Source organism: Equus caballus, chromosome 7 (genome assembly GCF_041296265.1).
Source record: "Equus caballus isolate H_3958 breed thoroughbred chromosome 7, TB-T2T, whole genome shotgun sequence".
Lineage (NCBI taxonomy): Eukaryota > Metazoa > Chordata > Mammalia > Perissodactyla > Equidae > Equus > Equus caballus.
In genome coordinates this window covers 48,480,962-48,508,908 of record NC_091690.1, presented here as the reverse complement: position 1 = coordinate 48,508,908, position 27,947 = coordinate 48,480,962, and the positions used below count along the sequence as shown (strand labels likewise).

Genomic DNA, 27,947 nt, shown 5'->3' with positions numbered 1-27,947 from the left:
TCATCATGTTGCAATTTTGAAATCAATTTTCTCAGTCAATTCAATAAAGCTGGAGGGAAAATAGTTGCCAAATGCATCCCGAGCTTACACAATGATTTATGGTTTTTCTTACATCAGTGAAAATAGGAATTCAGTTACCTTAGGGATCTTATCACATCCCTGTAGAGTTTCTTCGGGGATGGATCCAGAAAAGCCTACTCCTCCATGGTGAAGGTCACAGTCCCACCCTCACAGGCCACTCAGTCCTAAAACATGACACAGATGTATACAGGAGAATAGCTAAGACGGACAGTGCTGGGGATTTAGATTCAATCCATAAGAAGTTCACATATGACTCTGTCGTCTCCCAACGTTTATTCCATGACTTGGTCATCAGAAGTATTACTCTCTGGCCACATTCACTTCCTCATGAATTGAACAGCATTGTGAAAACATAGAATGTACTGGTACATTTTCATTGTGATCACTTCAAGTCTTCGTTGCTCTCTAATGTCAGGGTACAGAACACCTCAGAGAAATGCTATACAAATGAAAGAAATGTTTCTATTTTAAGCACATCAATTCCTTGTGAGAAAACTCATCTTCTTCTTAATACCACCATGTGATGCAGCACCCTATGAAGCACAGCCTCATATCTGCATGAAGTTTTAAAGAAACTTCCAGCGAAGAAGTGGAAGCTCTTTATTCTGTTCCCATCATCAAACATGATAGATCCAGCTGGCTGAATGAAAATGTTCTTGTGGAGGAGAATGGATTATAATTTGTTTGTATAATATTTATCACAGACTCAGTTTTACCTTCTTTTCTCTGTCTCACTTCATAGAGCAAGGAAATTATTCAGGTAGAGCTCAGGCATGAGGAAGAAGGCAGGACAACTCAGACCTCCACCAAATCCCTGTACTCATGAGCCTCAGGGTTACTTCCCACCAATGCTTAGGACACAGGTTCATGCAAACTGGGATGCTAAGATCACAGAAGAGCCCTTTCTGGCAGAATCCTAAAACTGTAACCTGGGCCACGATGACCTTGAGGAACAAGTTAACACTTGGAATATGCAAGGGGCTTCATTAAAATCCACAATGATTTCATGGTGAATTTGGACATGATTACAAAATACATAGAGAGTTCAATAGTGCTTTTCTCAAAAAAAAAAAAAACATAAAATCCCCTTTCTCTAATTTTGCAGCAAGTGACTCCCTATCAATCACTCTAGAGGCTGTCCTCTCAATTTCTCTTTTCCAGGTTCCCCTGTGGGTCACAACAGCATGACAGCCCATCCCAAGCATAGGAATCCCCCAGGGGCATAAATCTCCTAAATGCTGGTTCATCAAAGAGATCAGTAACCCATTGATGCCCACATGCAGGGGACTGAGAAAAGGTTCTCATCAGCAATTCTGGTCCTAGATTGACCTAGGCAGCAGAGCAACAGCAAAATAGAAACAGCCCTCCTGCCTGGGCAGTAAAATAAGCTGCTGGGGTCAATACTAATTACGATTTCTACATCAGATCTCTAGCACCTGCTCAGAACAAGTCCTACTAACTAATGTGCAGAGGAAAGTGAACATTAACAGACTAGAGATCCCTTATCCTTAGAAATGCTTGCTCACAAAGTTTGTCTTTCAGTGGTATCTGGGAAATGGGATTTTGGAAGTGTAGGGTAGGAAGACATTTCCTCTACCTGCTCTGGGTCCTTCTGGCCAAACAACGAATTAGATAGAATAACAGGAGAAAATTAAACAAAGCTTTATAACATGTATACATGGGAGAGGCTCAGGCAAACTGAGCAACTCACCAAAATGGCTGAAGCCACCTCCTTAAATATCACCTTGAGCTAAAGACAAAAGAAGAGGTCGGGGGTGGGGTGAGTCAGTTACAGGAGGTTAAACAAGAGTAAGATTATTATGCAGATTTAAGTCCTTGCCTTCCACATTGATTAAGAGTTTCTAGAGATAAGGTCATCCCCCCTTCTTCTGGTACAGAGAGGGAGACACCTTTACAGGCGAGAGATTTCCTTTACAAATGTACATGTCTCTTAACAAAGGGTAAGTAAATTCTACTTTTCAGAGTTTCTTTCCTGTCTGCAGTTTTTAAAAGTAACCAGCCCAAAATAATCCTTATGCCAAAGAGGCATATCTTGGGGTGGCCAATTTCAGTCCCCCACAGAAGTGACCCAGCCAACTTTACAGATAAGAGGGCCTCAGTGTGCCTAAAGTGTTTATGCACACAATATGGTATATAGTAAACTCTTGTTTTCTTTTTGAGAGTCTGTCAGTTTGTTACACGTTCGACAGATGATGCCTTTGTGCTCAGACCCCAAAACACACTCTGGCACTGAGTCTCTACTGAGTAAGCTTCCCTGGAAGACAATAATCCACATGCACACTTACAACTTGTTGCTTCAAGAACTGAGCCCAGCCTATGTGACTGCACTGAGAGACACCATTTGGAAGCTTGCTCCTGGTTTCCTTCAGATCAAATTTAATTCCTTACCATACAAGACTAATAAAGGATATTTAATGATCCTCACAGAAAAATTTTTAAAAACTTATTGGGAAATATCAAAGTAGAGTGTAAAAAGTGGAAGGATGGCAAGTATTCTTAGATGGAATTCGGTGTCACCCAGATGTCACCTCTCCCAAATGATATCTTTATAACACTTCTTAAATCCCCAAACAGCCTCTTTAGGAGTCAGCAAAAACTACTCCTCCAAGTCTATTAGTGGAACAAACGTCCAAAAATGAACAGAAGTGTTTTGAAGAACAAAGTGGCCGTCTAACACAGATCAAGAATTTTTAAGCCATAGTATTCCACACGATACAGTATTAGCAGAGAGACAAACAGAACAAGGGAAAGGAAAAGTGTCTTCCGTGGGTTGGGATTTAACATGGAAAGTTGGTCAAGGACAGAGCGGGCATTGTGGAGCAGTGGCAAATACCATGAGCACCTTAATACCCAGGTGCAGGGACACACTGTTATCTAAGTGGAAAAATGCATTGTATTCCCCTCTATTCTATGGACAATAGCCAATTTATTGTAGATTTAAATGTGAAAGGTAAGACTGGGCCACTTTTAGAAGTCACAGGTAAATGTTTTATTGACACAACAATAGGGAGAAAATTCTCATACAAGAAAAAGAACAAGCCATAAAGCCAGAGACAGACAAATTCAAATATATTAAAATTAAGGTACTTAGGGCTGGCCCCGTGGCCTAGTAGTTAAGTTCACGCGCTCCGCTGCAGGCGGCCCAGTGTTTCGTTGGTTCGAATCCTGGGCACGGACATGGCACTGCTCATTGAGCCACGCTGAGGCAGCGTCCCACATGTCACAACTAGAAGGACCCACAATGAAGAATATACAACTATGTACCTAGGGGCTCTGGGGAGAAAAAGGAAAAAATAAAATCTTTAAAAATAAATAAATAAAAAATAAAAAATAAAATAAAATTAAGGTACTTAAAAGATAAACATCAAAGGGAAGAAAAATATCACCAATGCATACAACATGAAAGGGTTAGTTTCCAGAGTAAAAGCGAACAGACACAACTTAAAAATGAGAAAAAAGCAAAGTGTACTTAACAGAAGATGGAAGATCATATTGACAAATAAAAATGGCAAGCAATAGGATATATTGGAGTATATGAGGAAGCCATTTGGTAGAAACCTAATTCGGCCTGACTTCTTTTTTTTTCCTCCAAAAGGGCCTGACTGGCTATTGAGCACGCACTGCATATCTGCTTAGACATTTCCTTTGGCCAGAACAAAGGCCCTTGAGATAAAGATGGAACTTCCCCCCGACATTAGCATTTTTCTCTAGGCTAGGAACTGATTGCTGCACTCACCTCCCAGCTCACCTGTGACCACCCAGCTGGAGACAACAGACTGCCACCCTGCTGTGTTCACAGAGACAGAAGACCTACCTGCTATTTCCATCAATCGCTGTGCCGACAGAGCAGTCTCACGACTATTGTGGGAGGGACATTTCAATCCTATGTGAAACATCCTCTTTGAGGGTATATAACCACCCTTATACCCCCACATCTTTGGAGTGCTCTGTTCCTTTGTGGAAAGACTCTCCCGGGTTATAATCCTCAGATTTAAGCTCAGAATAAACTCACCCAAATTTTCATTTATAGATTGGATATGGATTATTTTCGTCGACAATATAGTTGGCCCCACATCTCTACAAGTTTTGGTTCACGGTTGGTTGATTCTGTGGATGCAAAACCTGTGGATGTGAAGGGCCAACTATATATACAAGGAAATGTCTAGCCCCTTGGCAATGAGGTAAATAGAAAATAAAACATCCAGTAGATCCCATTTCACAGTGATTAGAACAAAAATTTTTCAATTAAATAATCCCATAAACCCAAGTGTTGAAGACTATTGTGAACAAATCAATAAATTATGCACAAATGGAGGAAGGGTCAAGTCATGTACTCCATTGCTATTTCCTGTAAATTTGAACTTGATCACCATCTACAGCCCAGCAAGTTTTCAACAATGTCCACAGAATGCACTTGGAGGCTCATACAAGGGTGGCATGTACTAATATCAAATGATCTGGAGGATTTGTCAACAGAACAATAAAGCAATGAGTACTGCAAAATATGCAGCATGTTACCTATTCTATAACCTTTATGGTCACCTGCACAAGCAGGTGGACCCCAAACCATGATTTGGTTCAGATGTCTACGCTGATGATAACACACACATGCCTAGAGGGTATGAAAGGGTTTACCACTCCCGTCATGGAACTGTCAGGGGAGGGCAGGGCAGGCCTCTCAGGCAGGTGGGAAATGCCCAGAGAGAGCAAGGAGAGGAGCCTGGCCTGGGTATTTTACTGAAGGAGGCGGGCTAGGGGGAGAGTTTGGGTAAAGGGGCAGGGCCTTCTGTGGACTGAATCATTTGCCAGAACTAAAGGAAGGAGAACCCAGGCTTTCTTATCACCACGTTCAGATGTGGGGCACAAGGGAATGAAGGAGAGATGAAACTTTAAAGCTGTCAGTGGTCAAAAAAAAGGAATTAGAGACTTCTGATCTCTGGTCTGGCACGTCAAGAGCTTAGAAACCACCTTCCAGTCTGCAGAAGAGAAAAGCCAAGAAACCTAAAATCAACTCTTCCATCAGACAAATGAGTACATGGGGTAAACTAGCATCCCCCAAATTAGAAAGAGAGACCAAAAAGTAGGTATTTTAAAATATGCCCAGAATATTTTATTCTTGGGGCTGGCCCCGTGGCCGAGTGGTTAAGTTCGCACGCTCTGCTGCAGGCGGCCCAGGGTTTCGTTGGTTCCAATCCTGGGCGTGGACATGGCACTGCTCATCAAACCATGCTGAGGCAGTGTCCCACATGCCACAACTAGAAGGACCCACAACGAAGAAAATACAACTATGTACCAGGGGGCTTTGGGGAGAAAAAGGAAAAAATAAAATCTTAAAAAAAAAAAAAGAATATTCTATTCTTATCAAAGCACATCCTCAAAACAATCTATTTCACAAGAGCATAACTGACTGGGACCTTCCCAGAGCCTAAGTGACCTGTGGGGAAGGAAAGAGCCAACTTGAGTCTCTTCTAGCATTTTCTGCTCTCAAAGGTGGGGCACTTGTGAGAATGATAAGGTTTTTCCCCTCCAGACACCAAATACATGGTATTGGTTCCAATGTCACTTCTCCAACTCTATGTCACCAAATAGATTTGAATTGAACTGTTGGACATCTGACACTAACTACGCAGAGTTCTTGTCAGACTCCACAGGTTAAGAGCTCAGTCCCACACACTGACTGTTCTGCAGATGCCGTCCACAAATGGGGTGGCTGGGCTGCTGACATTTCCACTCAGCCATCTACAAATTCATAGATTCCCTGGACACCCATCAGGTTTGGTAATTTCAGGACAATTCTGAGAACTTAACAAAGCACTTTACTTACTATTATTGGTTTATATAAAGGATACAACTCAGGAACAGTCAAAAGGCAGAGATGCACAGGGCAAAGTAGGGCAGTGGTATGGGTGAGGGGAGTGGAGGCGGAGGGGGCTGCAGAGATTCCACATCCTCTCTGGACACTCCACCCTCCCAGCACCTGCATGTGTTCACCAACCCAGGAACTCTCTGAATTCTGTCTGTAAGGGTTCCAATGGAGGTTTCATTACATGGGCTCAATTTATTAAATCATTGCCCATTGGTGATCAACCCAGTCTCCAGCCCCTCTCCTCTCCACAGGAGCTGGGAGCTGGGACTGAAAGTTCCAAGCCTCTAATCAAGGCTTTGTGTTTCTGGTGTCTGACCCCCATCCTGAAGCCATCTAGGAGCTGGCCAAGAAGTGCCTCATTAAAACAAAAGACACTCTATCACCCTTATCACCCAAGTATTCCAAGGACTTCAAGACCTTTTTGCTAGGAACTGAGGACAGAGATCAAATATCTTTCTTATTATATCACAGGAGGTCAAACCCAGGGACACAGCCTCACTAAGAGATTGAGACCCAATTGCTAGACTAGAGAATGCTTCCCCTCTGCCCACACCTCCCTCTACATCAACTGGGCTCTTGTTTAATATTAGTGGACTACACTGAAGGAACTAGATGCTTTCTAGTAACATCAGGAGGAAGGCAAGGATGTGCCCTCTCATCACTCCTAGTCAACCCTTTACTGGAATTGTTAGCTAATGCAACTAGACACACAGAAATAAGAGATATACAGACTGGGAAGCAAGAGATAAAAATGTCTTTGTGGCATATAACAATGTTGTCTGTGGAGAAAATCTCGAAGAATTCCCAATGACAAAGAAAATTTCTTGAACATTAGTTCAAGAAGGATAAAAGGTTAATATACAAAAGTCAACTGTTTCCTATAGAGCCACACAAATATAGTAAACTCATCTTTGACAAAGGAGCAAAGGCAATTCAATGGGGGAAACACAGTCTTTTCAACAAATAATGCCAGAAAAACTGGACATCCACATGCTAATGAAAAAAAGAATCTAGACACAGACTTCATACTTTCCATAAAGATTAACTCTAAGTGGGTCATAGATCTTAGTGTAAAACGTAGAACTGCAACATTCCTGAAAGAGAACACAGGAGAAAAAGTACTAATATTCTGTTCCGTGTGTAGACCACATTTTGTTGATCCAGTCTTCTGTTGATGGACACTTGGGTTGCTTCCACCTTTTGGCTTCTGTGAATACCACTCCTGTGAACACAGGTGTACAACTATCTGTTTGAGTCCATGTTTTTTATTCTTTTGGTTAAATATTCAGAAATGGAACTGCTGGATCATGTGGTAGCATTCTCTGTAATTTTTGAAAAAGCACGATATTGCTTTCCACAACGGAGACATGGTTTTACATTCCCACCAGAAGTGCACAGGGGTTCCAATGGGTGTTTTCATTGTCTTGGCGGTGTCCTCTGAAGCACAAAAGGGATTACTTTCAGTGAAGTTCAAATTATCTGTTTTTTTTTCTACCGGTTTTGCTTTTAGTATCATATTTAACAATTCTTTGCCAAATCCAAGGTCATATTTGCTCCTACATTTTTTCTAAAAGTATTGTAGTTTTATCTCAGATTTAAGTCTTCAATTTGTTTTGGTAAATTATTTTATGTGGTGTAATGTAAGGGTCCAACTTCCTGCTTCTGTATGTTGCTGCCCAGTTGTCCCAGTACTATTTTTTTTTTTTGAGGAAGATTAGCCCTGAGCTAACATCCACCACAAATCCTCCTCTTTTTTGTTGAGGAAGATTGGCCTTGGGCTAACATCTGTGCCCATCTTCCTCTATTTTATATGAGGGATGCCTGCCACAGCATTGCTTGGTAAGCTCTGCATAAGTCCATGCCCAGGATTTGAACTGGTGAACCCCAGGCTGCTGAAGTGGAGCACATGAACTTAACCACTATGCCACTGGGCCAGTACTGTTCCAGCACTAATTTTTGAAGGGAATATTCTTTCTTCATTCTTGGCACCTTTTTTGAAAATCAATTGACCATAGATGAATGGGTTTATATCTGGAATCTCAATCAAATCCACTGGTCTGTGTGTCTGTCCTTGTGTCATTACCACATACCTTGATTACCATGCTGACTAGTCAGGTTACAAATCAGAAAATTTTAATCCTATTAATTTGTTTTACTTTTGAAGATTGGTTTGGCTGTCCTGGTTCCCCTGCAATTCCATATAATTTATGAAACAACTTGCCAATTTCTACTGTCAACTTAACAAGCAAATTTGCCTGTTATTTTATCTCAAAATGAATTTATTCAAGAGTAGCCAAGAGCCATTCCTGATGGCCTAGTGGTTAAAGTTCAGTGTGCTCCACTTCGGTGGCCCAGGTATGGTTCCTAGGGGTGGAACCACATCCCTTGTCTGTCAGTAGCTGTGCTGTGGTGGTGGCTTAAATAGGAGAACTAGAAGAACCTACCACTATCATACATAACCACTGGGCTTTAGGGAAAAGGAGAAGAAGAAAGAAGAAGATTGGCAACAGATGTTAGCTCAAGGTGAATCTTTAAAAATAAATCCATCCTTTAAAAAAAAAGAATAGCCCAAAGAATTGCAATTTGGGATGGCGTGCTATGGCAAACCATGGGCAAATCCACCAAACTAAGAAAAGGAGCTGCTTTTATAGAGAAAAATGGGGTGTAGGGATTGGTGTTCTAAATGAAAATCTACTGGGGATGTTACCGGCACATTGGGTTGTTATTGTCCCCCAGGATAGAAATGAAGAGAGACAACAAATGGGAGTAGAAACGTAAAAGTCTATTAGCTTGTGCACAGGAAAGGCACAAGTGAGCTGGTGCAGAAGGGAAAGGGGCAGGTAACTGGGTTGTTAGTGAGCAGGATTGTGGGGCTTTCATCAGGCAAAGGCTGGGGAGGAGGTCCTTGTCATGGCATGTAGAGGTGGGGTTGTGCTTGTGCTCGCACTGTTGTTCAACATGCCTTTTCATGTGACATACGTATCACTAGCATGCTAGCTCTCCACCCTTAGGTGTGATTTTTATTATGCTAGTGGGGCTAGGGTCACCTTCAGTGCACTCCTGGGTGCTAGGGCGCATGTGTAAGCCCAGGAAAGCGCAGAGGCTGCAGAATGTGGATCTTGGTGGCCTCTACCTGATTCTCCTAGTTTGTCGATTGGTTAGGGCCAATCTTGTTAGGGCTTTATCTTGTTAGGCCCAGGGCCTTGCAGATGGCCCTGTGTCTTTAGGATGGTTCCTGTCTCATTTGCACCCAGCTAGGGCTGTGGGTTCCAACTTTGCACCAGAGCTAAGGGCTTGGGAGGCCATAGGGTTCATTAAAGTATGATATCAACGGAGGTGGGAAAGCCCTGGGTAGGAGATCAACACTGTCAACAGAGATCAAAGGGAAGCCAGACATTATTACATACGGCGAGGTGACTTTTAAGTGTCTGTGTTTGCAAAGAAGGGTCACAGTTCCTCGAGTGGCCTCACAGCACCGCGTTTCACTGGAAAAGTCCCTGGAGAGGACAACGTCCAGCTCCAACTCAACTCAGAGGTGCAATCTCCATCCCGCTGTCACTCAGGACTGAAGGGCCTTTCGAACTGTCCAATCAGGGTCGGTCCCGGGGCAGGTGGGCGGGGCGACACTCCGCAACCACCCCCGACTTCCTATAGCTCTACCCTCCTTCCGGTCACGGGTCGTCTGCCCTTGACCTCCTAACGGTTCTCTGCCGCGAACTCCGTTGCGTTGTGACCTGATCCGAAGCGTAGGGAAGACGCCGGGGGACCCACGAGCCTCAGCGATGGTGAGGGTTCAGCCCCGGAGGAGGCGGGGCTGGTGGGAAGCGGCGGGGCGGGCCCGGCCTCCAGCGGTCCCCTCCGGGGTCTGCGGCCCCGAGTCCGCGGTGGCGCCGCTCGGCCCTCAGGCCCCTCCGGCCGCAGCGTGGGGGCGGGGCCGGCAGCCGGGCCCCGGGCGTCCTGCGGTCCCTGCGCGCGGCGACTTGGGCCGGAGCGTCTCTGGGCCGCTGTGCGCCCGCAGCCCCGCGTGTCCCAGACGGTGCGGGGCCCGCGGGAGGGCCCGCAGGACAGTCGGGCCTCGGTCTCCAGGGTCCGTGCGCGGAGGGGCTGTGGTCTGTGGGTCCCCAGGGCCTCCTTTCTCCTCCGAGGGGACCCGTTTTCTCCTGAGTTTTCCAAATATTTGGGGATCAGTCTCGAATCCACAACCTTGTGCCCCCTGCCTAGCTCTTCCTAGGGCTGGCAACAAATACCTAAATTTCCAGATCCTTCCTTGCATTCCCAAACACCAGCTTCCCCTTTCTGATTCACAGCATCATCATCATTTCATTTCACGGTATTATTAGGTCAAACAGACCCAATATTTCAATTGTTTACCCTTTTTCCACCAAGCCATGCATGGCTTCTATTAAAGATGAATTTTTTGTCTGTGGATGTTTTACGTGAGTGGAAAGCTGAGAATAACCACCAGGAATATGGAGTATGAAATCCTTGTGCCGGTCCCTCGGGATCTTTCCAAGGTGTTGCATCCTGGTAGCACTGCCCCTCCCTGGGTCCATCATCCTGAAAAGATGTCTTGATTTACTTAAGTGTCCACTTTTCAATGGGTATTAAAATGTGTTTAAATAATAGGGCTCGAAAGACATTACAAAATATTTCCAAAGAGACAAGAGAGGTGAATTTTAGAAAAGATAAAATATTCCAGTATTACGTTCCATTTGTTAAGAATTCTTCTCTCGTTTTTCTTCCCCTGAGTGTGTGCAGTAAGTTCTGAGGACTCTTCTTTACTTTTGGGTGGTTTCATGTGAAATTCCAGGGCTTAGACTTGCAGATGAGAAGTGTTCAAGTGTGATGAGTTATTTAGAAAACAAGCTTGCCCTGGAAATAACTATTAACTCCCTTTTTTTCCTGAACACAATATGTATTTGGGGTTTTCCAGTTGAAGTAGTAAAAGTGACTTAGAATTTTCTTCTCTCCTTAACACAGAAACACTGGGTTTGAGTGATTTTGCTGAATTGTTCAGTGATTTTGCTGAATTGTTTAAACACTGGGTCTGTGTATTTAACGGATCAGTGGTGTTCCAAAGCATCTCCAGTGGGGGCAGAACCTGAGGGTGGTGAGTCTAAGCTAAGGCCCCCTTGAACCTGCAGAGGGAAGGCCTTGCAGGCCCAGTTGTCCTTCCTGGGGAGCCTCCCCCTGCAGGTGTCCTACTGCTCACACCCCCATGGAAGGAGCCTTCATCCTGAGAGGAGGTGCAGAGCCCTGGAAAGCTGGGGGTGCACGTGCTCATGGGGTGGGGAGTGACGCCCTTTCTGAGGTTGTAACTGGATTCCCTGGACCTACACATTTTAAATATTATATTTGAGTGTTGCATCATAGTTATAAGTGAACTGGGATTGTAATTTGTGCACAGTGAGAAAGTCTGTGAAGATCAGGTGTTCCGTCCTGTGGACAAAGGGTTCATGAATTTGGAGTTCATGCGGGTCAGAAGCTTAATCTGAATCCGGCTGAGAGTTTCCTCACTTGTGAGAGTGGGAGCCTGGGGGAGGCACTGCTTCCATGCTCACAGGAGAGGAAGGGTGTGTGGGGCTCCAGAGTTTATTCCTGTGGCTGCTCAGGTGTCCCTACCGTCCTTCACTAGGGTCTGACTTAATCTAGAGGTTGTATCTCAACCAGGAGTGTCTGGACCCCAAGTCTGGGAACGTGCTCGCTTTCTGAGTGTGGGTTTTTCTTCTGAACTGCAGGCCAGCAGGCTGCTTCTCAGGGCTGATTGGAATATTCATGTTTCTGTCCTCAGATTCCTTTATCAGTTGAAGATTGTGGCCCTTTGATTCTGGTTTCTGTTCACACTTCAGGTTTTAAAATGTAGTTAATTGACTGATACCGTATAAGGCAGGAAAATTGTGGAGCCAAATAGAATTTTTGTTTTTTTAGGCAAGAGAACCTCAGGACATGAGATCAATATATTAAGTTTTCAGGAGCATTTTCCACTTTTAGGTCAGTTTTTATAACTCCGTGTCCCTAGAGACTTTGACATTTAAAAGGCTATACTATTCCTAAAGCCAGTAAATTCCTATTTTAATGATTGTGAGGAAGAAACGTTTGAATTTTTGTTTTAATTGATATAACAAATCACTGCAAAGCTTATGTAAATCTGTCAAATTCCTAATACATTTAAAGGCTTAATTGCGAACCTGTAATGTATTATAATATGCTATCTTTCCTGAAAATATCTCTGATGTTTACTATAATGGAGGGACAAACTTTGGTGTCTTTTCCTTTTGGTTAGAAAGGGATTTGTTAGTTTTCATTTTTTAAGGTTTAGAATTTGATTTCCATCATTCTTTAAAGGATCAAATCTTGGAGTGGTTTCCTATGTAGAAAAGTTAATTAATAAAGCAAAAGTTAATAGTAATGATTAAGCATAGGAAAATACATTATATAAAAATTTCTTTTTATTTTAAATAAATCATGCATTGGAAGGATTAAAATATTCCTTTGAGAGGAAACTCCCTTAAGGAGACTCCCCGCCTGCACGTCCTGCCCCGCTCCTCTGCCTGACTCCCGCCTCCCTACATGACCAGTTTTTACAGTTTTCTGTAAAAACAAGCCAGTGTGAATGCCTATTTTTCTTACCTGTGTTTGCTCTTATAACGAGTGGCCAGGGTCCACATCTTTGCTGTTTGACTTCTGAACACTTAAGCCTCACCCTCCCTTTTCCCCTGGGCCTTCTTCCCTGGACAGGCTGATGAGAAAGCCTGGAGGCTCCTGCACTGTGGGCTCCTGCTTGCTGGGCAGCTCCTCCTGGGCGCCGTGCTGCCCTGTGCTGCACTGTTGACCCCACCAAGCCTGGGTTCTAACTACACAGGACTCTGAGTTGGCAGTTTTGGTAATTCCTTGTCCTTTGGGAGCAGGCATATGACAATGGGCCCTCATTACAGTGGTCCTGGGTCAGTGTCTTGGCTGGAATCTGTCTGTGTTTAGAGTGCAGATGTGACTAAGGTTGGGTTTACCCACACATTGGGGAGGATATGGGGGAATATTGAGGGGATAAAAGCATGGTTTTACCCTGTGAATGAAGTGAGCCCTTCATATGGTCACTCCTGAAAGAGGAGTTATTTCAAAGAGAAGAGACAAGGAAAGGCAGCCATTAGATGGCAAGATCACAGAGGGCTCACCAGGAACTCTAAGTAACTGGGCTCCTGCCACCCCTGCATCTATTGCAACAACAATCCTGGCCCTCTGGGTTATAGTGGGCCACACCACAGTCTGAGTTTGGCACAGCAAAGGGATTAGTTCAAACCAACTTAAGCCTGGGTTCCTTAAACTCTATAAAGCAACCAGTTGTCATGGAGGAGGCCTCTGACCCTGATGGCAGTGGTGTGAGGCTCTCTGGAGGAGGGCCTTAAGTTGTCCATAGGCTTCTGATGAAGAAACTGCCTTGGTCCCCACACTATATGCCGCTAGAGCTGCTATTGTCACCAGGTACTGAGATTTCTTGAAAATAGAGGCTCTCACAGCACTGAGCATGAGACCCTCTGCCGAGGTGCCTGTAATGTTTTTGGCCCTCGGGACAGCCCCCATCAGCTCAGCCCAACTACTGACACTATTTGTAATAATGGAACCAAACCTTCGCCTTCTGGCTTATGCCACCTGCAGGAGGGATGACCTTTCTTTAGTCTCTTGGAAGAAGCTAGGGTGCTGGAGGATACCTTGGTTCCCTGGGTAGTTCCTTGGGATTAACTGAATGCACAGCACTGGGGAGTGCATAGACTTTAAGGACAACACTACACTTGTATATGAGGGAGCTCAAGTGGAGAGTTGCTGCTCTTTACCCCTTAATTGGGACCTCTCTGATGAAATACCAAACCTGCAGGTCACCACAGTAACCAAACATCAGTCCATCATTTTATTACTGCCCCACAGTTTGTCCCATCTGCATATTTTTCAGACTCTTGGGACTATTGTCCAAAAGTTGCCCCTTTGTGAACTCCAGGAATCTCTTGACTCAGAGATACCCAAAAGATAAATTGAGGTAATCCTTATCTGTACATTACTAAGTCCACAGTATGAGGACTCACCAGGACACTTCTTATCCACGTTGGAATTCCAGACACTACTGATGGTAACCAGGGCACTTCTCAGAGTATACAGTGCCTCTCTTTCCAACAAGATTTTTGGGTCTCGGCTCATAGAACACCATACTGGCTTATTGAAAGATTCTACTTAGGACTTTTCAACTTTGTAATGCTGTAAAAGTGATACCTGTTCAGTAGAAACCATACCTTGAATTTTGAGCCTTTCCCAGGCTAGTGGTAGGCTGGACAATGCTCTCTCATGATGCTGGGCAGCTCCCAAGTCAGCCACGTGATCCTCTTACAACCATTCAGTACAGTATTCAATAAATTACTTGAGATATTTAACACTTTATTACAAAATAGGCTTTGTGTTAGATGTGTTTGCCCAACTGTAGGCTAATCTAAGTGTTCTGAGCATGTTTAAGGGAGAGGAGAGTAAGCTATGTTTTTTGCCACATTAGGTGTATTAAATACATTTTCAACTTATGACGAGTTTCATTGCAAGTCAAGGAAGATCTGTAAGTTCAGTGGAATGAAAGATAGTCTGTATCAGTCATCAGGGTTGAATTGTAATGAGTTTGTCTTCGTCTTTTTTTAAGAATAGACCAGTTATTTCAGAGCAGTTTAAAGGAAAAATTGATCAGAAAGTACAGGGAGTTCACACATAATCGCTCTGCATCCGCTCAGTTTGCACTCTTTTTTGCTTCTTGTGTGATGGTGGTACATTTACATTGGTGAACTGCTATTGATGCAATAAAGTGCACAGTGTACATTAGCATTGACGCTTTGTGTTATATTATGTATGGCTTTTGGCAAAAGCATAACAACATGGATCCATCATTTCTGTGTCATATAATGTATTTTCACTTCCTGAATTTTCTGTGTTCCATCCTTCGAAACCAAAGCTCTTCTTACTGGCTTCTGCTTTTGTCTTTTCCAGAATGTCGTATACTTGTGATCACACAGTGTGTAGCCTTGTGAGATTGGCTTCTTTCACTTAGCCATATAAGCTTTAGGTTCCTCCATGTGTTTGCATGGCTTGATTCCTCATTTCTTTTTATCACTGAATAGTATTTCATCATATGGATACACCACCAATTATCTGTTTGAATCTTGAAGGACAACTTGTTTAACTCTGCCTCTTGCCAATTATGATTAAAGTGCCAACAAATTTCCATGTACAGGTTTTCTGTGAACAAAAGGCTTCAACTCAATTGGAAAAATACCAAGGAGTATGATTGCCGGCTCTCAGTATACATACTAACACTATATATTGCTTTGAAAAGTAAGTCCCTGTCTTCTGTTCTAGGGTTATCAAATTCCATTCCCACCAGCAGTGAATGAGATTAGCTTCACATCTTCTCCAATATGTGGTGTTCTGAGTGTTTCGAGTTTTACCCATTTAATAAGTGTTCAATGATACCCCACCGTTGTTTTATTTGCAAATTTCCAGTGACATTTGATGTGGAGCCTGTTTTCATATTGCCTGATTCCCAGCTTTCTATCTTCTTTGGTGAACTGTCTGTTCAGATCTTTCGCCCATTTTTCAATGGACTGTTTCTCTTATTACTGTGGAGTCTTAAGAGTTCTTTGGATATTTTGGATGCCAATCATTTATCAGACACAGGTTTTACAAAGATTTTCTCCTATTCTGTGACTTGTCTTTTCATTCTCTTAATACCGTCTTTCTCAGAGCAGTTTTTTCATCTGAATGAAATGAAATTATCATAAAAGGAAAAACTTTTACAAACCTTGCTTTGGGGTTGTATCCAAAAATTTATCACCAAACCCGAGGTCATCTAGATTTTCTCCTATTTTTCTTGAAGGAATTTATTCCTTTTGTATTTCATATTTAGATCTATGATGTGTTTGTTAATTTTTGTGAAATATGTAAGGCTTGTGTCTGCATTCATTTTGTCTGTGTGTGTGTGTGTTCGTTCGTATGTGAATATCCATTATTTCCAACACTATTTGTTTAAAAGACTTTCTTTTTCATTTGAATTACCTTTCCTCCTTTGTCAAAGATCAGTTGAGTATATTTGTGTAGGTCCATAGGAAAGTAGTGGACTTCTATACCCTTCAACTTTGCTATACTTTCTTATTAATTCCAGGAGTTATTTCTGTTGTGAATTCTTTCAGATGTTTCACAGAACCAATCATGTCATATGGAACAAACCTTATGAATTTAGCTACGGGTTTTGTGAAGCTGGTCTTTCTCAAGAAGTGGAAGTTCTCTTTTACTAGTTTATTATCATAAATGGAAGTTGGATTTGTTCAAATCATTTTTGTTTTCACTACCCTTCCTTTCGTTTCTGATATTAGTAATTTTTGTCTTTCCTCTTTTCTTAGTTATCTTGATTAGATGTTTATCAGTTTTATTAGTCTTGTCAAAGAAACAGCTTTTTAAAAAAATTCTCCATTAATTTCTTACAAATGCATTACTTTATCTTCCAATTTTTATTATTTCTTTTATTGTGCTTACTTTGGGTTTAATTTGCTCTTCTTAATGTTTTCTAAGGTAGATGCTTACCTTATTGAGTATAGATCTTTCTTTTTTCCCAGTATATTTGTTCAATGGCATAAATTTTCCTGTAAGTACTGCTTTTGCTGCATCCCTCATTCTTTGATACATTGGTTTTTAAATTTCCTTCAGTTCAAAATAGTTTTTAAGTTTTTTGAGACAACTTCTTTGATCCCATGTATTATTCAGAAGTGTGTTGTTGAATTTCCACATGTTTGGGCCTTTTCCAACTATCTTGCTGTTGTTGATTTATGAATTAATGTCTGTGTGGTCTAAGAGCATGTTTTGTGTGACTTCTGTTCTTTCACATTTGTTAAGGTGTGTTTTATGTCCCAGAATGTCATTTTTCTTGGTGAATGTTCCATAAGAATGTGAGAAGAATGTATATTTTACTTCTGTTGCATGAAGTATTCCATAGATTACAATGAAATCCAGTGGCTGTACAGTGCTGTTCAGTCAACTCTGTCCTTCCTGACTTTTTTTTGCCTACTGGAATTTATGGTTCTGGGATGTTGAAGTCTACAGCTATAGTAGTGGATTCATCTATTTCTTCTTGCATTCTGTCAGCTCTTGCCTTATGAATTTTACCCCTCTTTTGTTACAAGGTACAAATGGAGAATGGCTGTGCCTTCTTGCAGAATGCACCCCTTTCTCATTATGTAATGTCCCTCTTTATATCTGGGTTTTCCTTGGTTTGAAATCTGTATTGTTGATAATTCATATACCTGTGGCTTTCTTTTGATTTGTGTTCATGTGGTACATTTTCCTCAACCCTTCACCTTTTATCTATCTTTGGCTTTATATTTAAAGTGACTTTCTTGTAGACAACATATAATTAAATGTGATTTTAAAAATCTGATACTACTCTTATCCCTCAGTTGTATTGAGACCATTCATGGTTAAAGTAGCTATTGATACAGTTGGATTAATATTTATGAAACCTTTGAAGGCTTCCATTTTTAGCCTTGTTCTTTGTTTCTTTTTGTCTTCCACATTTTTCTGCCTTCTCTGTCTTTAGTTGAGCATTTTATCCTTTTTCCTCCTCTCTTAACATATCAATTAGACGTTTCTTATGACACTCTTTTAGTGGTTGCTCTTGAGTTTTCAGCATACGTTTACAACTAACCCACCTCCTTTGTCAAGTGACACTGTGCCACTTCACTGTGTGCAAGTACCTCTTAACACACACTTCCCAATTTCCCCCTCCCTGTGCCTTGCCACATTGTTGTAATTTATTTCACTTGTCTATATAAGTTTCTCATTACCAAATGCATTGTTGCTAATAATATTTTAAACAAGTTGCAATCTGTTATATAAATTATGTTAAGATATAAAAAATATAATTACACTTATTTATTCTATTTCTAATATTCCCCTCATTATTTACATTCTTTCTGAATTTTACACGGTTTTATTCAAAGTAGGTGTACTAATGACAAATTCCTTCAATTTTTGTCTCAGAAAGTCCTTATTTCTCCTTTATTTTTGAAGGATAATTTTGCTTGACACAGAATTCTAGGAGAGTGATTTTTTTCAATTTCAAAACATTAAATATTTCCCTCCACTCTGTTCTTTTTTTTTCATTTTTTAAAGATTTTATTTTTCCTTTTTCTCCCCAAAGTCCCCTGGTACATAGTTGTGTATTTTTAGTTGTGCGTCCTTCTAGTTGTGGCATGTGCATGCAGACGTAACCACTCAGCCACAGGGACGGCCCCCTCCACTCCGTTCTTGATTGCAGGGTTTCTAAAACGAAGTCCAGTTTAATTGGAATCTTTGTTTTTCTATATATAAAGTGTGTTTTCCCCTCTGGCTTCTTTCAGTATATTTTCTTTGTTTTGATTTTTGTCTATTGTGTATATGATATACTTGGGGTGCATTTTTGGTGTCTTTATACTTAGTGTTCTCTGAGCTTTCTGGATCTAGACTTTGCCATCTATGATTAATCTTACGAAATTGGTGGTTATTATTTTTCTGTTGCTTTCTTTTCCTTTAGATATTTCCATAAGGTATATTGTAAACCTTTGTTAAAAAAGGTTGTTCTAACAGGTTCATGGATACTGGTTTCTGTCTCTTTTGTTCTTTTTTGTCTTTGCATTAGACTCCAATGAAATAGATTTTTTTGAGTACAGGCCTTGTTAGGAACAGGCCACTTGTTGCATATTTCAAAGTGCCATCTTTCTCTTCTCTTTCCCAATTTTGGAGACACTGTTTGCCCTGTCACTTCAGTGCTCTCATGACTCTAAGAAGAGTTGTTCATTTCACCTTTGTTCATTTTCCTCTTGTGAGATAGAGAATGACGGCTTCTAAATTCCCTCAATGCCAGGCAAGAAGTTGCAGGGCATCATCTAGAGTGTCTCTTTGGGAAAAATAGAGATTTTATGTTCTATTGGAAGGAAGCACTGTTGAATCCTTTACATATTTTATAATCATGGGCAAATTCAACTTCAAACTATTTTGGACTTCAGTGAACACTCTTGCAACCTGCACCTGTCAGTCTACCCCTCAAGGGCAACAAGGCCCAGGATACTCTGGGATTGACCAAAAAGAGCTCTTCTGGCACACTGTTATCTCACTATCTGTTCTGAAATTGGCTGGAAGCAGCCCTGAGGCACAGAAGTGAGGGATTTTCTGGTGTAAGTTGTCATGCCTTCTTCCTCATGTCTGAACTCTAAGTTCCAAGTAACTTTTGAGCTCCATCAAATTGGATGGAGAAAGGGAGAAGTGAGTCTGATAAATATTACACACGTTAAAAGCACTGCTTCCCCCACAAGACTATTTACCTTCAGCCAGCTGCATCTCATTATTTGTAATGGCCTGGAGTACTTTAGGACAATGTGACCAGCTGGCTTTGTTAAAAGTTTGATTTTTACAGGCCTCCTGGACTCTCATGCTTGGTGATGGGATGAGACAAAATAGCTTCCAGTTCTTCACTATGATTTTACTCATTGAAAGCTCATGCAGATTTCACCCTCTGCTTCCTGGAGTGCTCTAACTGGTGGGTAATAAGATGAAGGAACTTTTCTCATAAGGAATCAACAGTCTTAAAATGATATTTGTATCATTTGTATAGCATTTCTGTCGTTTCCCAACATGCTCTGTACCCTGCCATTAGAGAGAAATAAGATGTAACATGATCACAGTAAAAGTGTGTAAGTAATTTCTATGTGTTTATGATGCTGTTAAATTGATGAGGAAGTTTGTACAGAGGAAGTTTCTGATGATCAAGTCATAGAATAAATGTTTGGAGATCATACATAAATACATAAATAAATGTTTAGAATCATACATAACCTTCCTACAGTGGGCATATGGATGTCTCGTGCTGTCAGTCTCATGCACCTTACTGTACACATATTTGGGATGTTTTAGGACTCAGTGGCCATTGAGGATGTGTCTGTGACCTTCACCCTGGAGGAGTGGGCTTTACTGGATCATTTACAGAAGAAACTCTACAGAGATGTGATGCAGGAAACCTTCAGGAATCTGGCCTCAATTGGTAAGGATGAGGACATTCCTTCATTTAGTCAACGAGAGAACAAGTGTTTCTTGCCCATCGATGTTGCTCCAATATTTGGAATGTGGAAAGGGGGGATGTTGGTAAATAAGCTGGGCATGGTCACAGCTCATCATGGACCTAGAATCAGTTTTTTTATAATTTCTAATATTTGGAATCATTTTTCTTGGTCTGCATTTTAGGAAAGAAATGGAGAGATCATGACACCCAAGATCAGTGCAGAAACCAGGGGAGAAAACTAAGGTGAGCCACACTTGCTATAGAAAGCAGTGTCTCAGGTGAGAATCCTGGTGTGTTATAAAGTTTTTTAAACAAGCGAACAAAATAACCCCTGCTTCAAGTTTAGTTATTCCTAGAAATTTTTCACTAAAAATCCTTTATGAAATGTGACATAGTTGTTTAGTGTTTGCAAAAGAGTTTACTTGGAGGGGCCGGCCCCGTGGTCGAGTAGTTAAGTTTGCCTGCTCTGCTTCAGCGGCCCAGGATTTCACTGGTTTGGATCCTGGGTTTGGACATGGCACTGCTTGTCAGGGCATGCTGAGGTGGTGTTCCATATGGCACAACTAGAGGTACTCACAACTAGAATAAACAACTATGTACTGGGGGCTTTGGGGAGAAGAAGAATTAAAAAAAAAAAATTGGCACCAGATATTAGCTCAGGTGCCAATCTTTTAAAAAAAAAAGTTTACTTGCAAATAGTATTAATAACCCTATATTATTATATGCATTTCACTGTTTAAATAATCACAAAGTAAAGTCTTCCTGTAGTGCATTCGGTATGTTGAATTTCAAACAATTCAGATAAGGCAGAAAAACCTACACAATAAATCATAATAAATTGTGAAATCACTAATAATGTGATTTTTGTTTTTTACAGAAGTCATATGGTAAAAACACTCTGTGAAAGTGAAGAGGGTAGTCAATGTGGAGAAAATGTCAGCCTTATTCCAAATCTCAATCTGAAGAAGAAAACTACTGGTGTGAAACCACATGAATGCAGGGCATGTGGAAAAGTCTTCACACATCATTCATCCCTTAATAGGCACATAAGGTATCACAATGAACACAAACCATCTGCCTATCAAAAATATGGAGAGAAGCCATATAAATGTAAGATATGTGGGAAAGCCTTTGTTTATTTCCACGTTTTTGAAAAACATGAAAGAAATCACAATGGAGAGGAAACCTATCAGTGTCAGGAATGTGGGAAAGCCTTTATGTGGCTCAAAACCCTACGAAGACACATGAGAATGCACACTGGAGATGCTCCTTATAAATGTAAAGAATGTGAGAAACCCTTCAATTGTTCTAGTTCACTTCAAGTACATGAAAGAACCCACACTGGAGAGAAACCGTATGAATGTGCAAAATGCAGTAAAGCGTTCAGTTGTCCCAGTTCTCTTCAAAGACATGAAAAAACTCATACCGGGAAGAAACCCTATGAATGTAAGGAATGTGGGAGAGCCTACAGATATTATACTTCCTTACAGATGCACGAAAGGACTCACACAGGAGAGAAACCCTATGAATGTAAGCAATGTGGTAAAGCTTTCATTTCTCATCTAGGTTTCCAAATACATGAAAGAAATCACAATGGAGAGAAACAGTATAAATGTAAAAAATGTAGTAAAGCATTCAGTTGTCTCAGTTCTCTTCAAAAACATGAAAGAGATCACACTGGAGAGAAACCCTATGAATGTAAAAAATGCAATAAAGCATTCAGTTTTCCCAGTTCTCTTCAAGTCCATGAAAGAACTCATACTGGAGAGAAACCTTATAAATGTAAGGAATGTTGGAAAGCCTTTACTGCTCTCTCAAGCCTTCGAGGGCACATGATCTCTCACACTGGAGATGGACCTTATAAATGTAAGGAATGTGAGAAAGCATTCATTTCTCCCAGTGCATTTCAAATACATCGAAGGATCCACACTGGAGAGAAACCCTATGAATGTAAAGAATGTGGTAAAGCCTTCAGTTATATCACTTCCTTCCAAATACACAGAAGAACTCACACAGGAGAGAAACCCTATGAGTGTAAAGAATGTGGGAAAGCCTTTAGTGTCGCAACTTCACTTAGAATACATGAAAAAACTCACACTATGGAGAAACCTTATCAATGTAAACAATGTGGAAAAGCCTTTAGATATCATCACAATTTTCAAAGACATGAAAGGAGTCACATAGGAGAGAAACTCTATGAGTGTAAGCAATGTGGTAAAGCCTTCAGTTATTACAGTTCCTTCCAAGTACATGTAAGAAATCACACTGGAGAGAAACCCTATGAATGTAAAACATGTACTACAGCATTCAGTTGTCCCAGTTCTCTTCAAAAACATGAAAGAATTCATACTGGAGAGAAACCCTATGAATGTAAGGAATGCAGGAAAGCCTTCATTTGTCACACAAACTTTCAAAGACACATGAGAATGCACACTGGAGAGAAACCATATAAATGTGTAGAATGTGGGCAGGCCTTCTGTGATCCCGGTACTTTCCAAAAGCATGAAAGAACTCACTAGAGAAAACCTCTTGAAGGTGAACAGCATGGGAAGGACTTCAATTGGCCCACTTCCTAAAATGTGACAACTCCCACCAAAAAGAAATAAATGTAAATAACATGAGAAAGCTTAATGGGAATTAATACATGCATAATGCTCCAGAAACTTTTCAATATGAAAGAGTTGTGATATTGTGCTTACTAAGTGTGTTGTGTTATACTGTAAATACATTGTGTTTACTAAGCTTTTTTCCTAAGATACATGACTGGACTGAGGATTTCTACTAATTACTTTCAGAAATGAATATTGAGGTGAGAGAATTCTATGTCATTTTTCTACTGTAGTACATAAGATCATAAGATTAATAGGTAGTGATTTTTCCTTAACTCTGTTAATAATATTTTCTCTTTACTTTTTTTGAAGCCTCTTGGATCCAAGCATGAACTGACATGTATTTCTCCTATGCAGTTAGGTTTATTCTTTTTATAATGTTTTATTTTTTCCATGTTAAGGGGCCATTGAAAAATGACAGTTTGGTATTTGTTGGGATTTTCTTCATGGCCTTGTTTGGCAATTCCTGGACATCCCTACCAAATGATATATATTGTGCTCATTCCCCACCCCCCCGAAAAAGCTGTTTTGTGATGGAGGATATAGGATCTTTTTTCTATTTTTCATACTATTAAATGGAATAAATTTTTATGTATTGTATGGTTATCAAAGAGTATGGTTCCATTTGAATTATTATGTTCACATTTAGGCATTCACTCATTGTCCTTCTGACTGATATTTTGTGAATAGATTTTGATTAATAAGAGAGACTTGTGATAGGACAAAAAAGCTAGAGTTGGAGATATCCTTCCTGTGAGTAATGTTAGGAAGCACATCTTCCAGAATCCATCCGTTTTATACTTCCCAGTTAGAATTCACCAGTAGCCTCACTTGCATGAGATTTGGAAGGCAGAAGAGAAGACATTAGTGACATTTTGGAGCCACCATCCAGGGAGAGAGGCAGATACATAGGAGCTTCCAGGACACCATCTTCCAGCCAATTTCCTGGATTCTTTGCCCTTCCAGTCAAGAGTATCCTCAAAACCACCACCAACTGTTTGATTTCCAGTTTATTTGAGGTGTCGGTTTCCGCTGATGTCTTCACAAGTTCCACCTCAACAATCCATCAGAGTTTGGGTTTTTCTGTAAGGCCTCTTGTGTCCACCAGGAAACTAATTCAAACTTGCGTGACTGGGAGTATTCTCTGGTTCCCATCTTTTCTAGATTATATCCATGTAAGGTCTAGTGTGTATAGGAAACAACTTCTGCTGTTACTGCTGTTAGCCAGGATGTTTTCCTGATTCACCGTGACATCCACAGTGGTGTATTCAAAAAGAAGGACATGGGAGTTTGTTTCTCTGCTGCATTCTGCAGCGGCTGCCTTGACCTGGTTCTTCCGTGTGAGAAGCAGCACCTTCTTCCTGTCAGGAAGACTCTTAACTGTTACTTGTAGATGAACGTGATTCTTCAAAAATATTTTTGATTGTGTTTGTGTTTAAAGGATATGAATTTTTTGTGAGACTAGTATTTCTGTAGTTTTATGGAAATATTTTATCAACTATCTTGTAATCCCTCATATGCTAACAAATATTATTGTTTTTTATTTTCTCAGAGGATATATTAAAATATTCCATTAAAATTAATGGATTTTCAGATAAACTTGCAGTTTCCTTTATTTAATCATTGTACATTATGAGTCAGTATTATCATGTACACACAACTTCAGGTATTTTTCCCTCAGGCAAATTTTGTTTTTTATTCTTTTACAGTTCTTTTTCTCATGAAACTATTCTCAGATATTCTCAATACCAAAAACAAAAATCAGTTTTCTCAATGTCCTTTTCCAGTGACCCACAGGATTGCACCTGTTGTCAAAAAAGAGGTGTAATAAATTCTAGTAAGAATGACCATAAATGCTGAAGGACGGTGAGGCAGAAATGTAACAGGGTGCCCAAAAGGAATTCTTAGAAGGTTTTGATTTGTGTTGGATGATTTGATTGCTATTCAAGAAAGCAAGACATTTTTCTGTACTGACTGCTGTAAGGAGGTAAATTTTGTTCTATCATTGGTAATCATAATCATTTTTTTCTAGAAGGCAATAAGAATTTAATGGAGCTAAACAATTTCAAGGAAGCTTCAGTCATATTAGTAAGAAGGGGGGAGTATTGGTCATTTTTACTATTTGGAATTTTATCTTTTTCCATTTTTAGAGATAGAGTTACGAAGTTCTCTTATAAATGTCTTGGTCATTATGGTTACCATTTACCTTTGATGAAGGAGGTGTGACATTTCTCTCTTCAGCAGGATAAGACTTGGCCTTGCAGTGAATGCAGGCCAGCTCCTGGCCCTCTGGAACAGCTTTTGCCTTTCTTACTTATTATCTAATCACTGATCTATTTCCTAAGGTGTGTTAGACACTTTTACCATAAAGTACCTCAGTTAAGTTATATAAATTCACTTCTTTAGTATACTACATAATATTTTAATATCTCCTTTATGACTCAACTAAAGCTTCTGAGTTTAAGTAAATTGTGAGACAATACAAACCTAGCAAGGGAGAGAGACAGGACCACTATGCCTGTCAAGCCTCTTTCTCAGAGACTGTGCTCCTGATGCGAATATTTCAGCATCTCTCATATGCCATGCACTATAGGGTCACAACATACCTAATTTTGCACAAATAAGGCACAGTAGGATATGGATATAGTGGCATGAAACAAATGTTCTTACAATCATGGTGCTTATGTGTTTGTGGAAAAAGAGTGATGATTAACAAATGGTAAAGCTTTGGTTTGTAATACGGAACTAAGGGCTTTGAAGAAAAGTAAAAAAACAATGTAAGGTAATGGGAGGCTGAGGTGTGTGTATATCTGTTCTGTGAGGGTAGGAGTGAGTGAGGATGTCATTGTTGCCTGGGACTTCAGACTTCCTATTGATTTAGGCCACAGATAATTGCTTCCAATTAAACATCAATTGTTAACTATTCAGCTTCCCATCAAGCTGTGAGAATCCCAACACATCTTGGATCTCTTCACATTTTGGAGGCAATGCATACTGCACTTAGCCATCATTCTCAGACCCATTCACGCACTCACACGCAAATCCTCTACATTTCATTAGGGAGAATCTCAACAGCAAGACTTACAGCTGGTGCAAAGGTCAGTTCATCAAGCTCTCTCCCTGTGTCCTGGCTACTCCTTTGGGTTGAGGCCCTGGCCACCATGGGCTGAATCCTGGACCCTTGGACTAAACATGCCTCCTCCTGGTTGCCTATGGGCTTCTAGAACAGAGGGCTGCCTCCCCCAGCTGCCTGCTATACCCCATTGGAACATCAAATTCTGGCCACTCATTGGGCTTTGTTAGAAACAGGCCTTCACAGGACAGGAGCCTGGTCTCCTGCATGCCCACATTCCTGTCACATCACGGATAGGGGTGCCTCCCAACAGTGGCTCGGCATGGGCACAAGTGCCTCTTTGCTAAAATGGAAATGGTACCTTCAGGAATTGGCTAAACCTGACATGGCAGGTCTTTCTAAATTATAGGAGGTTGTGACTTCCCCTGTTAGTCCCCTGCCCGTGGACATTGAGGAACTGGTGACAGCACCGATTTCCCAAGACTGATGACCTCGGGTAGCCCCTGGGAAGAGCTGATGGAATGACAACGGGAGTCTCTTTACTTCACAGAGAGCAATGCCACCACTGTACATGGGGGAGCCCCATGGAGAGCAGTAGTGTACCATCCCGCCAGCGCTGCCACGCTTAGCAAAGATGGCAAGTCAGGGTTGGCTCACCTTGCTGAGCTGGTGGCAGTACAAATGGCTGTGCAGAACACTGTTGCTCATGACAAGTCTCTTGATTTTTTTTTTATTGAGTTCATAATAGTTTACAACATTGTGAAATCTCAGTTGTACATTATTACATGTCCATCACCATATCAGTGCTCCCCTTCACACCCTGTGCCCACCCCCAGCCCCCTTCCTCCAGTAACCACTGAAGTATTCTCTTTGTCCATGTCTTCGTTTATCTTCCACACATGACGGAAATCATGTGTTTGTCTTTCTCTGTCTGGCTTATTTCACTTAACCTAATATCCTCCAGCTCCATCCATGTGGTTGTGAATGGGACGATTTTGTCTTTGTTATGGCTAAGTAGTATTCCATTGTGTGTATATATATCTCTCTCACATCTTCTTTATCCAATCATTAGTCACTGGGCGCTTGAGTTGCTTCCACATCTTGGCTATTGTGAATAATGCTGCAATGAACATAGGGGTGTATAAGTTGCTTTGAATTGTTGATTTCAAGTTCATTGGGTAGATCCCCAGCAGTGGAATAGCTGGGTCGTATCGTATTTCTATTTTTTTAGTTTTTTGAGGAATCTCCGTACTGTTTTCCATAGTGGTTGCACCAGTTTGCATCCCCACCAGCAGTGTATGAGGGTTCCTTTTTCTCCACAACTTCTCCAACATTTATTTTTTGTCTTAGTGATTATAACCAATTTAATGGGTGCAAAATGATATCTTAGTGTAACTTTGATTTACATTTCCCTGATGATTAATAATATTGAACATCTTTTCATATGTCTATTGGCCATTGATTCACGCTTCCGCCTGTCACCACTGGGTGGGGGTCAAGAGCTGTGTGTTCTGAGCCTGCTGTGATCTGCAGGGCCAACTCCCAGGTGCTGGCCTGGGGTTCCCGGGGAGGGGGAGGGGAGCTTGCTTTCTCCTGCATGATCTCAGGGCCTTCTTGCTCTGCCGTTGCTATCTGCTCTCCTGGGGTGTTTGCTTGATGAAGACACCCCAATGATAGCTAGTCACTTCGGGGGGCTGCTTTCCCCCAGGCTGTAAGGGACCTTGGAGATCTATGGTGCCCCCGAGGAGGGCTGCCACTCCCTCCCTGCTTTCCTCCTGGTGGCAGCACCATGGATGTGTGGTTTTATTTCTCAAATCTCCATCTTTTCCATTGATCTGTAGGTCTATTCTTGTGTCAGCACCACACTATCTCAAGGACCATTGCTTAGTATAAACTTTTGAAATCTTAGTCCAGCCAATTTGTTATTTTCAAGTATGGTTTGACTAGTCTGACTCCCTGAATTCTATATAAATTTATACACCAACTTGACAATTTCTATAAAAAATCACTGGGAATATGATAAGCATTGTGTTGACTCCTGATCATTTTGGGAAGCAATGCTATTTCAACAATGTTAAGTCTTCTGATCTATGAAATTTGGATGTTTTCCAACTTACTGATACCTTTTTTTGTTTCTGTCAATGATGATTATACTTTTCATAGTATTTGTTTTGTACTTTTCTTGTTAAA

The 27,947-nt window shown here is 41.1% G+C and overlaps 2 protein-coding genes across 4 annotated transcripts in view; one reads left to right on the top strand and one right to left on the bottom strand.

Annotated features, from left to right (window-relative positions):
- The window catches only part of LOC100065264 (zinc finger protein 709), a 124,332-nt gene that overhangs the window by 24,354 nt on the left and 72,031 nt on the right, over nt 1-27,947 (bottom strand). The window lies entirely within an intron of this gene.
- LOC100065202 (zinc finger protein 709) lies at nt 9,611-24,267 on the top strand. 3 transcript variants are annotated; one of them, XM_070274028.1, is made up of 5 exons: nt 9,633-9,753; nt 19,434-19,556; nt 19,931-20,057; nt 20,258-20,318; nt 20,953-24,267. In XM_070274028.1, the coding sequence occupies exons 3-5, from the start codon at nt 20,024-20,026 to the stop codon at nt 22,592-22,594; spliced, it is 1,737 nt and encodes a 578-aa protein (XP_070130129.1). In that variant the 5' UTR covers nt 9,633-9,753; nt 19,434-19,556; nt 19,931-20,023; the 3' UTR covers nt 22,595-24,267. The 3 variants fall into 3 exon arrangements, with proteins under 3 accessions (XP_005611924.4, XP_070130129.1, XP_070130130.1); XM_005611867.4 differs by lacking the exon at nt 19,434-19,556 and having other exon boundaries at nt 9,611-9,753; XM_070274029.1 differs by lacking the exons at nt 9,633-9,753; nt 19,434-19,556; nt 19,931-20,057 and having other exon boundaries at nt 20,258-20,353.

What these genes read in the sequence shown, in the direction of transcription:
- LOC100065202 (XM_005611867.4), top strand. An exon ending in CAGGAATCTGGCCTCAATTG is followed by an intron (nt 20,058 to 20,257) that starts GTAAGGATGAGG and finishes TCTGCATTTTAG; the next exon opens with GAAAGAAATGGAGAGATCAT. An exon ending in AACCAGGGGAGAAAACTAAG is followed by an intron (nt 20,319 to 20,952) that starts GTGAGCCACACT and finishes TGTTTTTTACAG; the next exon opens with AAGTCATATGGTAAAAACAC.